At 35.8% G+C, this 12,956-nt stretch overlaps 2 protein-coding genes across 2 annotated transcripts; one reads left to right on the forward strand and one right to left on the reverse strand.

Moving 5' to 3' along the window:
* Positions 1 to 1,245: 1,245 nt before the first annotated feature.
* LOC111456645 (F-box/LRR-repeat protein 17-like) lies at positions 1,246 to 5,567 on the forward strand. Its single transcript, XM_023098627.1, has 11 exons — positions 1,246 to 1,894; positions 2,384 to 2,485; positions 2,929 to 3,073; positions 3,158 to 3,342; positions 3,467 to 3,571; positions 3,879 to 3,976; positions 4,088 to 4,305; positions 4,383 to 4,449; positions 4,571 to 4,656; positions 4,804 to 4,902; positions 5,210 to 5,567. Exons 1-11 carry the CDS (start codon positions 1,305 to 1,307, stop codon positions 5,273 to 5,275), a joined length of 1,761 nt encoding a protein of 586 aa, XP_022954395.1. The 5' UTR covers positions 1,246 to 1,304; the 3' UTR covers positions 5,276 to 5,567.
* A 928-nt stretch (positions 5,568 to 6,495) lies between these two features.
* On the reverse strand, positions 6,496 to 8,695 carry LOC111455854 (auxin-induced protein AUX28-like). Its single transcript, XM_023097481.1, has 5 exons — positions 8,233 to 8,695; positions 7,969 to 8,147; positions 7,639 to 7,774; positions 7,494 to 7,555; positions 6,496 to 6,834 (listed from the first exon to the last, which is right to left on the reverse strand). The coding sequence occupies exons 1-5, from the start codon at positions 8,520 to 8,522 to the stop codon at positions 6,797 to 6,799; spliced, it is 705 nt and encodes a 234-aa protein (XP_022953249.1). The 5' UTR covers positions 8,523 to 8,695; the 3' UTR covers positions 6,496 to 6,796.
* Between the last annotated feature and the right edge of the window lie 4,261 nt (positions 8,696 to 12,956).

Consider the following 12,956-nt stretch of genomic DNA (forward strand, 5'->3'; position numbering starts at 1 on the left):
TTGAGCATAAGCTCTCGTGGCTTTGCTTTGGGCTTCCCCAAAATGCCTCACTCCAATGAAGTTAGTATTCCTCACTTATAAACCCATGATCACACCCTAAATTAGTCGATGTGGGACTTCCACCATCCAACAGATTTTAACTTTTTTCGAAAGAAGTCATCACGTTTTTCCATTTTTCTAGATCGTTCACATTTTCAACACCGATTTATTTCACTAAATTAACCTCGAGCAATTTATGGGTTATCCAATTTTTTGCTCTTAGTTTACTCGTTGTTTGTCAACAATGAATTTATCTCACAGTGTTTGTTAATGACACCCAAGTGAAAGAGAAACACATGAATGAACTGAGATCACATTTGAATGAGAGTGATCTTGAGGAATGCCAAGGTCAAACATGTTTTGTTTGGAGCAACATTGAAGACAAAACATACTAAAATAACTCAAGTCGATCTTCGAGAATAGTTTTTACTCTTAAAAATAAGGGGTAACTTAACTATATCGCCGGAGATTGCTCGGGCTATTAAGTGCCCATATTGTAGGGGATTGTCCGAGCTATTAAGTGTCGAATCCGAATTCCAAATACTAATTTGGATCTAGACGAGCACTCATATATTTTTCATTAAAAAAGTAAATATAAAAATTTATATGGTTATTTTCATGCGTGTAAAGATAAAAGGTGACAGGGATGGAGTATAAGAGCTAGGGAGAAAAAGTGGCACGTGCGAAGGTAGTGAAGTACCCAAACTACCCTCTCAATGTGGCCGTTGAGCTGCGAAATTATCGCTGACATGTTTTGGCCCGATTTTCCCTTTTTTTTTTTTTTTATTACTTACCTAAATACTTCTATTTGTTATTATTGTGAAAAGGAAATTAATATGAAGAAATTATTGAATTTATATATATATATATAATGAAGGATATAGATTGGTACCGTCACATTAATTAGAAGTATAATTAGATATTTATTATTTAATCGGACTTCAAGATAAGTATAAAGACCAAAATGACCCTCAAAATAAAACGGACATCAAAATTTCATAAATAAAAAGAAAATAAAAAAGAGTGTAGTAACGGATAGATTGGGAGCGAATAGAAAAACAATAAAAAGAAGAAGCCCTCACGTGCCTTTCTCCAAACTCCAACTCATCGAAATCAACGGAAATGGGCAATTTCGTAATTTCACTAATACACGTTTCACCTATATATTTCATTTTCCCCGAAATCTTGCAAAATAAACGCGCGAAATCCCACCCAATCTCCCGCGCCTGTTCTTTCTCCCAATCCCCTCCGCCCCCGCCGCCGCTATGGAGCGCTTCCACCACCACCAAGGCGGGGCCACCACTAGTAACGCCACCAACTTCGATCTCAAGTGCGGCAAGAAGCGGGGCAGCTACAACTGCGGCAGATGTGGCCTCCCCAAGAAGGGTCATGTGTGTAACCTCACGCCCACAACCACTACCACCACCGCCATCACTTCCACTCCCACCACGGATTCTTGCAATTCTGCTCGTGGTTCCACCATCGACCACGCTTCTCATTCCCACCTCCGTCGCGCCCTCTCCTTCGACGAGGCCGACGATCTTCGCAGCGGCTTCCACTCCGACCTCGACGATGCTGACGAGGCGGAGCTTGGCTTCGATTATCCCGAAATTGATCAGGACGCCTCTGGATGTTTGCCTGCGAGTTGTCTTTGGGAGATTCTGAGGAGGCTGCCGCCGGCTGGGATTTTATCGGCGGCGAGGGTTTGTAAGGGCTGGAGAGAGACGACAAGGAAGATTTGGAAAGCGGCGGAGGTGTTGAGATTGACAGTTCCGTCTAGGGCTCAGGTTGGATTTGTTGGTTCGCTGTTGCAGAAGTATTCTAGACTTGTGACACTCTCGCTTAGATTGGAAAGGTTAGGGCTTTTGATCGGACTGTTTAGATCTATTGGTTCTGGTTACCATGAGTTAATGCGATAATGTGTTTAACTGAAATGTGAGAAACGAACTGGATCTGGATGTTGTTGAACTAAAAGTGACAAAAATTAAGTAGATGAAATGATTTGGGCTTTGATCTGTGATGAACTTGAGGACCTGATCCTTTTAATCCATGGTTTTTCATGGTAATAGAACTTGTAGTTGATGACTTCAGATTCTGATCAAATTTATCCACTGTCATACATGGGGTTGACTTTGATATCTTTGATCAGAAAATTTCCCCTAAATTTAGCTTGCAACTAGTACTTGCTAGCTAACTCTTTAAGTATTTATTTTACTTTGTGGCTTTATTTTCTCTAAAAATAAGGTTTATATGAAATTCTAGCAATCAACCTTAATGAATACTTGTAGGCAGTGTAGTTTTGAAGGTCTGATTGTTTTAACATATATATTTCTTGATGTAACAGCGACTTGGATTCGATGTTGTTGGCTTGCATTGCATTCTCATGTCCTAGCCTTGAAGTTCTGGAGATTACTAAGTCTCAATCATCAATTAATCGTATCACAGGGTAATTCAATATCTATGTGTCTTACTTTGTCCAGTACTGATTTATTTTATTTCTTCTTTTTGCTGATCCGTGTTTGTAAGTGACTGTGTGAAAGTGGTAAGATGAGAAGATTAGTGATAGCTGAAGTTCATGACAGAAAATGGATCCAATGACTGATGTTTTGGCCATTTCTTTTTATCTCTAATACTTTTTGTTGATCCATGATTATAATTGATTTGTGAAAGTGGTATGATGATGAGAATAGTGACAGCTGAAGTTCATAACAGAAAATGTTAGGCCATTTCTTTTTCTGATTTAATATACTTATTCTTTTTGTTGATCCGTGATTATAATTGACCTTGTGAAAGTGATGTGATGAAAAGTTTAGTGACAGCTGAAGTTCATAGCAGAAAATGTGATCCAATAACTGATGTTTGGCCTTTTTTTTAATTTCTAATATACAGTGGTGAACTTGGTCGTTTTGTTGCCGATAAACGATGTCTTAAGATTCTTAAGATGGAAGGTTGTTCTAGTTTGGGGAGTTTTTCCCTCTGTTCATCGAGTCTTGGCACACTTTGGCTTTCTGATCTTCGCTCCCTCTCTAAGATGGTTATAACTCTTTTCCTTTTATCTCTTACAATGGCTACCTCTATTGGAAAAGGAAGTTTGCTCATCCACTTACTATCTTGGCAGGCTTTCAATTGCCCCAATTTAAAGGAGATTTCCTTGGAGTTTTCTCGTCAAGAAAATGATAGCACTGACCTTGTTGCGATGGTTGATGGCATGGGAAGGGGTTGCCCAAGATTACAGAACATACACATCTCATCTTTCCGTCTTTCTCATGCTGTAGTACTAGCACTCACAGCTGCACAATTGAGGTTTGTGCTACTAGTCTCATTTAGTATTGCAACGAGCTTGAATTTTTATCTTGATTGTTCAGGGTAGATCTTTATTTTCATACATACTTACCATGGATTGTTCTTTTGTTTTTGCATTGATCAGTGAATTGCGGATGCTTTCACTTGTTCTTGGAGTTGACATCACCGATGCTTCTGTTGCTTCTATTGCTTCAAGCTATCCAAACTTGGAATTGCTTGATCTTAGCGGGTATGCATTTCTTTTACTAATCTCACGCTCCATTGTAATCTTGAGAATAATGTAGGAAGTGTTGAAGTGATTGGTGCAAGGAGTCCATGTTAAAGGGTCACATGTTTGGATAATGAAACTGTTCGCATGTTAAAGGGTCAAGTAAATAATGAAACTGTTCTTGACAGTGAATTGCTTTAGAATTTATCATCTCTTGCTTAAAAATGTTTCCTTAAATCGCTAAAGCGAGCTTATTGATATCATATTATTCTTAAGCCATAATTAGTATACAGAGATCATCTGAATCGACCATTGATTTTGTTTTCAGGTCTAGCATCAGTGACAGTGGCATTGGAATGATATGTAATGTATTCCCAGATTCATTGTCTAGACTTCTCCTTGCCCTGTGTCCCAACATCACTTCAAGTAATCACTCATATTTATATCTGATTTTTGTGTAATTTCATCTTTGTATAAATTTTTTAGTATGCTGGGTCTTGGTTTTCGGTTACTGATGAAATTGCCCTTGCTCTACAGGTGGCATACAATTTGCAACGGCTGAATTGCCACTTCTTGAACTCATGGATTGTGGGATGACAATTTGTGACCCTAATGCTCAGGATTCTACATCTGAAACTGGTGACCATGAGTTATCAAAACAACCAAACTCTAAGTTTCACCTCATTTACCAAAAGCTGATCATCAAACACAACCACCTGAAAAAGCTGAGTTTGTGGGGTTGTTCCGGTTTAGATGTGAGACTCTTTAGCCATTAGATATCAATTCTATACGCCATTAGTTTCTGCGTTCTTAGTCTGTTCTTCATATGCAGGCTCTATATCTTAACTGCCCACAACTAGAGGATCTCAATCTGAACTCTTGCAAAAATTTGCATCCAGGTGAGTTTTTTTATTCTTCTCTTACCTCTTAACTGATGATCTCCTTGAAACTGACTATAATCCATATATCAGATGGCAAGTTTTTCTCCTAATAATATTGGATATATATGTCTGCTCGCAGAGAGATTGTTACTTCAGTGCCCCAGTTTACGAACTGTGCACGCATCAGATTGCAAGGAGTTAGTAGTTGGAGCTATTCGAATTCAGGTACACAAATTGATTACTTGACTTTAATCTCCTACTGAATTTGAGGATTGGTTACCTGGAAAGTGGCGACAATCCATGTACATGGTAGATGGCTCAAAGAAGAATCAGCTCTCTGATGTGATTATGCATCTCTTTTGTCAATTTCAGCTTGATAAGGCTGCTGCACCTGAGGAGAACCTACTATCATGCAAGCGCTTGGCAGATGGCTCAAAACGTATTCGAGTTCCACCTCTTATTAATTCACAGGCAAGTCAGAACTACTCGTTATATCCATATAGTGGTCTGAACATAAACATGGTTGTTAAGAACATATTGCCCAAGAGCGAGCTTAAACTTGTGAGCTTAATGGTAACTAACAAGTTTAGGAGTATTTTAACACGGAATCGGAATAAAAAAAAGTCTAATACTCAATTTCATGTAGTATAATTTCTTTCTCAATTGTTCAATTCACATATTTGGCTTCATGAACCCAATTAATATCCTAATCTACACAATGATGCGTACACAAACTTCATGCAGTAGTAAATAACAGTGATCTTGTTCTTGTTGGCAGTCATCGGATAATTATACGAAACGAAGAAGGGTAGGAAGCCATCAGTGTAACATTCTTATGTCTTAAACAGTTCAGAAGTTCATAATGTTTTTCTTCTTGGCACACTGATAGTAATTGTGCGTTGTGTATTAGAGCCAATGAAGGCAGAGTGCAGCTGCCATCCATTTGGGGTTATAGGCAGAGCACCTCGCCTGTGTAAACATTTTTATTTGTAACACTTCCACACTTCCTAAAACTATATTTTTCAGTATGGAACTGAGTCCAGTACCCAGAGCCAAGCCATACATGGAAAGCTTATTAGGGTTTATAAGTTCTTTTTCTTTCCCCCCAATAAAGAACAATAGTTATTTATGATTAATTATTATTTGAGCACTACTTGATTGACTCCACTTGGTTGCAAGTTCATGTTCTGGAAGATGAGATTCGGAGTTCAGGGCAGGACTTGGAGGATTTATTATTCAAGGTCACCTACACTAGGTCGTGGTGGTGGCCCTCCAAATTCTTGGATGCTCGGTCAAACGGTATAAAACTATTAGCCACATTTGCTCAGTCTCAATTAAGAGGCTAGTCCCTTTGACTCGAGACAGCTCTCTTTTGCCCAAGTATTATAGGGAAAATCTCGACCTAATCTGCGAGGCTAAATAGGTACGTCAAATCTCAGCTATGTTCAACTTTATGCTTCATTAAGCTTGATTCTTGGTTTTTTGATATCATCGTCTTCCTTCACTTGCTATCGATTGATGAAGGTGGGTTTGAAGAATTTCACTTCAATCAAAACTAACGCAAAATTGAAAAATATCACACGTGCAAAGACACTCAAAAGACAGGCACACGCAATGCATATTAATCGATCACGAACACACAGTCACAATCCACATGTGGCAGAGAGACAAAGAAACACATCAAATTAAAAGTTTGATTAATACCCAAAGGTCGAACTTTTTTCTTTCCTTTTCTTTTTAAGTACTTAAAAGCGTTTTTTAACACAATTTTAAAGCTTAGCTAGCCATTGCATTATTAGCACAAAAAAAGACATTTTCAATAAATAACATAAACAGCAAACCCAAAACATGAATGGGTCATCCACATAAATGCCTTCTTCAACCATCCACATGACCTTGTTCCCTATGCTCAACCATCCATATGGAACATTTCCATTTAATTATTGGCCCTCTCCTATATATATATATATATATAGTTATAATAATAATATATTTAAGAAGAAATTTCAAGAATCAATCATTGAAAAATTATTATATAAATTAATAAACAAAACAATATTATTATTACTACAAGCAAACAGGGAGTTTATTATTTAAACCCAAATCCATAAATACTTAAACAAAGTATGTTAGACAAATATCAAACCAAGTCTTAAAACTTAAGCAAATAAGTATATATGACAAATATAAAACTACCACTTAAAACGGTTTCACATCTTACTTAATCATACAAGAAACACCCAAACAACCCATCTGCCTTCTTTTCTCGAATCTGAACGTTTTTCTAAATTATCGGTATTTCGATAATTAGGGTAAACTAAGACTCGAGATCGAACCGAGTTAAGCTGCCTTTGATTTTACTTGCTTAGCTTCTATTCTTGCATTTCTCCACCGCCCTAGGTGCTGAAATGAGGAGGGAGAGAAATTGAAGGCTAGTTTAGAAGGGTATTGAAGCAAGGAATGATGTTAATAAAGACGTTCGTTGTATTGACCAATGTTAATATTTTCACTTAAATCTTTGTCGAGACAAAAGACAGGTTGTGTCAAGAAATCTAGAGGAGTAGGACAGACAATTGGTCAAATATGTTAGTATGGAGTCGGTGACTCTGTTACAGAAGTTCTAAAGCTAAGTAGAGAAAGGTCATGATTTTGTACGAATTAAAAAATAATAATAAAAGATATTGATATTTAAAAATAAATACGAACAGTAATACGAACTAAAAATGATAATTTAACCTAATATTCTTAGATTCAACATTTCTTTTTATATTCTAATATTATTGCATAAGATCTTAGACCAATAATTAATATTATTTTAGCTCACAAATTAAGGGAAATAATTAAAAATAAATTTTAAAAACTACATTCTATTTTAGTGGCAGGTTAATAATTTTCAATTCTTAAAATTACCTTCTTTTTTAAATTAACTGAAAAAAAAAACTATTTTTGTATCTAAATTCTTTGAAAAATTTTAAGAAATAAAAATTGTCTATTATGGGATGGGAAAAAAACCCTTTTAAAAATATTGTTTTAGGGTTAGGATGATTGAAGATAAAACGTACCGAGTCCAATGGCCTCCTTTCCTTTCATGATGCGTAGACGTTTGCAAGATTCAACGAACATTCTATATTTGTCAAAATAAATGGAATTAATGAATTGGTACGTAAACATCGAAATTTATGGCTCCAAAAAAATACTAAAACTTACTCCCATGGAACATCTCCAACCAGCATCCAATCACCGTCTTTGTCTTCATAAGTTGGAACATAATCAGAGCCACTCAGAAGATCCATCAACTTGCTCTCGTTCATGAAATCCTTCATTTCTTGAGATCCACAGTTACCTCGAATAATATAAACGAAACCCGGATTCAAAAAGTCACCAAAGAAATCAATAAGTAAAGAAGAAGAGTAATTGACGAGAAATTATTTACGGTTGAACGTATATGAGATTGAAGCCTCTCGAACTAATATCTAGAACAAATTCTTGAATCTACATCCAACGGTTATTATTTGTTAGACGATTACGGTAGCTTACTAATGGTGGTGAAGGAGCCAAACATGGCAGCGAGAGCATCAGAGAGTTGCTTGTAGCTCTTGTACATCTTCAAGTCCACTTTACGAAGATATGGCGCGCCATCCATGCTTACTTTCACGAACGCCAACATGTTGTTCTTTCGGAACGATCGAACTGGTGGCCATCCCACAACTTGTGCCCTTCACGCATTCACGAAAACAGAAGAAATCATTGGAGGAGATTCACAAAAAAAATTCGAATTGCGTTAAATAAATTTGAGTTTACTTAGCCGGAGGCTTGGCTGGATCTGCGGTGAGGACGGCTTTGTCATCGTTTCTCGGGTTGCGATCAGCAGCAACACCGTCATCGTCCCCGGTGGCTTCTTTGGACGAAAGATTAAGCTTGAGATCAACCTTGGAAATGGTCTCACTGCTGACAGTTTCAGCAAAGCCTCGTTTCCGAGCCGTTATCTCTCCCGATTCGCCACCACCACCGCCGTTGTTGTTGTTGTTGTTTCCGGGCAGACCGAGCCGGAGCTCGGTCTCTTCAAACTCCATCTTCTTCTTCTCCGCCATAAACTCTCTCTCTCTCTCTCTCTTTTGGGTTCTATGTGTATTATGATCTATGAGTGAAAGGCTACACCTTTTTGCTTGTTTGGTTGGTTGGTTTTGTATTATGAAAATAACCCGCGGGTGAGAAGGAGGGCTGTGTACGTGCTAAACATACATGGCGGTGAGGTGGGTTATTTTTCTTTCTTTAATGGATGGAGTTGTGAGACTGTGAGACTGTGAGACTGTGACGTGTGGAGGGTGAAGTGAGGCGGTGTCTTCCAAGCTTGTGGGATAAATAACGAGCGGGTGAATTTAGCATTCCACCGTCTTCTCTGCCTTTCTCTTGCCTTTGACTGTTATTATTTAATTTAATTTAATTTATAGGCGTAAAAAAATTTGTTATTTTTAAAAATTATTATTGGTTGTTAATTATATGTGATATTAATATTTTGTATATTTTAATTTTTATAATCTTATTTAATGTAATTTTATTAACTAAATAATAATGTGACAAATTTGTTTAATAAAATTGAATTATTAGGGTTTGATATGTTGGATTGCCCATACCAATTTATTTTGTCTAATAATTTTTATTTATTATTTGTTATGTTGCATCAAATTAATTAATAACATTATTTAATTAGCTAAATAAAAAATAAATCGCCTTTTAAAAAATAATTAGTTCGAAAATGCTATTAATACAATAATTATTTTTTTATTTCTTTTTTCCCTATGCATTTTAGTTTATGATTGGCTAATAATTATTGGCCATGAAATGGATGATGTTTGTATTGCACGCGCCAAAAAATAGCTATCCATCACAAATTTTGAAAAATCGTTCATTCAAATTGGATATACAAAAAGATGTCACGATAACATTCTACACTAGTGATTACGTACAGGGTCATTGAGTATTTTGTGTGTTGAGTGGGTGCATACTCTAATGGCATAGTCGAGTCGGGTCGTGTTAAATTTGATTGAATAGTATTTGCTATCAACACCCACTAAAGAAAACATGGAATATGGAGATGTTGGGGTGTGCCCTTTATGTGTAGCAAAGTGCTTTATAATGCCTTGAAAAAGATGAGAAAAAAGAATCAAAACCAAGGCTTTTACAAATGGTAGCAACGACACTCGAACCTATTTGTTGAAAAAAACAACAAAAGAAAGAAAGTTTTTGAGACGGTGTTCTCAAAAGTGTAAGACTTGAGGCATGCGAATGTTTTCTCGAGCCAAACTGAAATTGACCCTCGAGTGCAAAAGTAGAAGAAAGTTAGCTCGACTCGAAGATTCACTCGTTGTGAGACTAAACTATGTTCTCAAAAGTTTAAGAATTGAGGCGTGGAAAGGTTTTCTCGAGCCAAACTAAAATTGACCCTCGAGTGCAAAAGCAGAAGAAAGCTGGCTCGACTCCAAGATTCACTCGTTATGAGACTAAACTATGTTCTCAAAAGTTTAAGAATTGAGACGTGGAAAGGTTTTCTCGAGCCAAACTGAAATTGACCCTCGAGTGCAAAAGCATAAAAAAGTTAGCTCGACTCCAAGATTCACTCGTTATGAGACTAAACAAAACGACCCATCAAACTGAAACAGAAACAAGACGTTTATTTTTTCATAAGCTATTGACGAAACCCTAATGGTAGGGACTAAATTGTAAATAGTGAATAAATAGGGTTATTATTATGAAATAGATTCATTTGGAAGGTGGGGGCAAATGGGAAGGGAGCCCACATGGAAGGACATGTCATGTGCATAGATTCATTTGGAAGGTGGGACCCACTTAATGGGCCATGTGAAATTGTAGGGTTTGTGTCACCAAAGTCTCGAACCCTATCCCATGTGCACCGGTGCAGGGTATCCCACTGGCCCCTCCCCTCCCCTTTCTTCTCCATCAATTCTAATTTTAATTTACTTTTTTTTTTCATCTATATTTGTCTCGGTTTAAGTTTACGTCGCTCGCCGTACACGGGAATTTGGCTCGATGTTAAAAAGTAAGAACCTACGTACGGTTGTCTTCTCTATAAACGTTTACATTTTGAATCTTGAGTCAATATATGAACTTAGGTACGAGATTAAGCTGGTTTCGTATATATATTTTTGACCTAAACCCGACATGGTTTCTATTTTAATTTCTCGTAACATAGCATATAATAAAAACATTATATTATATATATATATTTATTGATGTAAGATTAAGTTAAGAACATTATGAACCTTGTTTGGCAGACAAATGAGTATCAATAATAATTTTAATATTATGATGATATAAAGCCTAAGTTCGTCTTTTAATAATGTGTATTTAATGGTCAATGATATCTTTATGAGCCAATCTTCATGTTCCCTTTTAATTCATCCCTCTTCTTTTAAGACTAATATTTTAATAATTATAGGCTTACCCGATGAACCTAACGTTCCCGTGTGACATGTCTACGTTACCTAGATATCTTAAATTGATTCTAAGAGTGAGTACTATCTCTACAAACCAACACGACTTCTTTTAGCATAGTGGAATACAAAATAATTTACTTAGGATTTCGTTCTAAGATCGCGTTAACGGTAATGTTGTGTCAAGAGGATTTGGTCTTTAGGTTAGTCCGATTTGTTATATTAGCTAATTGGAAGCTAGAGACGTGTTAGGTTTTGACCTAAAGAAAAACCCTAAGCTAATAATAACTTTTGGAATATTATATGTATTTTATTTATTGATTTATGCTCGAATTGACATGTTAATAAGTGGGCCTTGATATAGAGGGAACAGATAAATGACACCGACAATGAAGATATTAAAATTTAAGAATTTGAAAGTGATATTTTTGGCAAGTTTTTTAATTTGTACTGACAAGCTCGAGATTATATTTATTAATTTGAGTATAAATAAATATATTAAAAATATATTTTCGATTAAAAGGTGATTTTTTTTAGTGAATTAAAAAATTAAAAATTGGTTTAAATTATAAAATTAAAAACAAAATGATTTATAATATATTAATATCCAAATAAAAGATGAAAGAGACGGATCAAAGAAAGGTGGGGGGGAGGAGCGGTTGAGTTAATTGGGCCAATGTCCACAAGTCCAAAGACCGTAACACGCACGTGTGGGAGGAGAGCCCACAAGTCAAAGTCCATCATGTTTCATGTCACACGTGTGTTCCAACAATTGATTGAATCCTTCTCTTCCTTGCATTAATTACCTTTTAATTAATTAATTAAATATTCTTGTTCGAAAATTAAAATAGATTATTCATATTTAAATTATAATAATAAAAGGTAATATTTAAAAAATGTATTTTAAAATTAACAATAAATCCAGTTCGTGAAAGGTCAGGTGAGAATATTTTCTTTCAACTAAACAATAATTGAGCGAAAGATTCAATGCACGGACCACATAAAAAGAAGCTTTCAATGAGATTGACCATTTGATTCTTCGTTCTACCAAAGCAGCAAAAAAGAGAAAAGGTGAGGATCCAATGCATTAATGAAAGAGCAGCTTTCTTGTCTCGAGATTATCTATTCATGTTCATCGCTTACTGCAGTAACAAAAGTTTTTTAAGGTATATATCTTCGACTTTTTTCAACCGAGCATAGTTTAAACTCAAACGCTGACGGTAGCCACTTATTGGGTACGCGTTTAATCGAGAAGTATTAACGATGATGCTCGAGAGTCGGAATAAACCCTAAAATTTTATGTTCCACAAAAGCTTTGTAGGGTAGTGGGAGAGTGTTAAGCAATTATGAAGGAGAGAGCTATTGGAGTGTGACATTTCTTGCATATCTCCAACTTATCTTCTAATTCTTATCCTCTCTTTGCTGTCTTTGTTTGGTGCAAATCCTTTGCTCGTGGACTTGTTTCCTTTCACATCCAATGTCACAACCTAATCTCTTTCCACGTGTCCCACGTCTTTGTGTATGATGTGTTATGTTTTGTAGGGCTATTCGGTTTTAATATTTACTCTATGAATAGTTTGATATTTGAGAACGAGGTGAGAATATCAATGCAGAGAAGTACGAGAAACTGGTTAATCTCATGAAGAAAGTGTATACGTATTTTCACTCTAATTCAACCATGATTGTAATGGACCTGTAACACCAATGTTCTCGTAAATAATAGATCATGATGTAAACGTTTGGTTTCAACCCAGAATTCAATATTAAATATTTTACAAGTTCAAAAAAAAAAAAAAACCAAATTATACTCTAAATTGTACATATTAGATTTGGAGTGAATGGTAGAATGATGTATACGAGTTCAATGAATAATTCGTTTATCTTATGCATTTTATTTAAACTATTTTCACTTTATTTTATTTTTTAAAAATTAATTAATTAAATAAATATTCGCACTCATAAGAAAATCGGTATTTTTTTGCTCCAAATATTGCTCGTATAATAATATTTTCGATAATGTATATGGGGATGGATGACCCTCTATACAGTTGTTTTTTTTTTTTTTTTTTTTGG

Source organism: Cucurbita moschata, unplaced genomic scaffold (genome assembly GCF_002738365.1).
Source record: "Cucurbita moschata cultivar Rifu unplaced genomic scaffold, Cmos_1.0 Cmo_Scf00018, whole genome shotgun sequence".
In the NCBI taxonomy this organism is placed as follows: domain Eukaryota; kingdom Viridiplantae; phylum Streptophyta; class Magnoliopsida; order Cucurbitales; family Cucurbitaceae; genus Cucurbita; species Cucurbita moschata.

Bases quoted from the DNA above. Each gene is read 5' to 3' on its own strand.
- LOC111456645 (XM_023098627.1), top strand. From the start codon at position 1,305: ATGGAGCGCTTCCACCACCACCAAGGCGGGGCCACCACTAGTAACGCC. The intron at 4,306-4,382 runs GTGAGACTCTTT...CTTCATATGCAG, and splicing joins GGGGTTGTTCCGGTTTAGAT to GCTCTATATCTTAACTGCCC. The intron at 4,903-5,209 runs GCAAGTCAGAAC...TCTTGTTGGCAG, and splicing joins CACCTCTTATTAATTCACAG to TCATCGGATAATTATACGAA.
- LOC111455854 (XM_023097481.1), bottom strand. From the start codon at position 8,522: ATGGCGGAGAAGAAGAAGATGGAGTTTGAAGAGACCGAGCTCCGGCTC. The intron at 7,775-7,968 runs GTAAGCTACCGT...ATATTATTCGAG, and splicing joins TGGCTCCTTCACCACCATTA to GTAACTGTGGATCTCAAGAA. The intron at 6,835-7,493 runs GTACGTTTTATC...TCCTCATTTCAG, and splicing joins AAAGGAGGCCATTGGACTCG to CACCTAGGGCGGTGGAGAAA.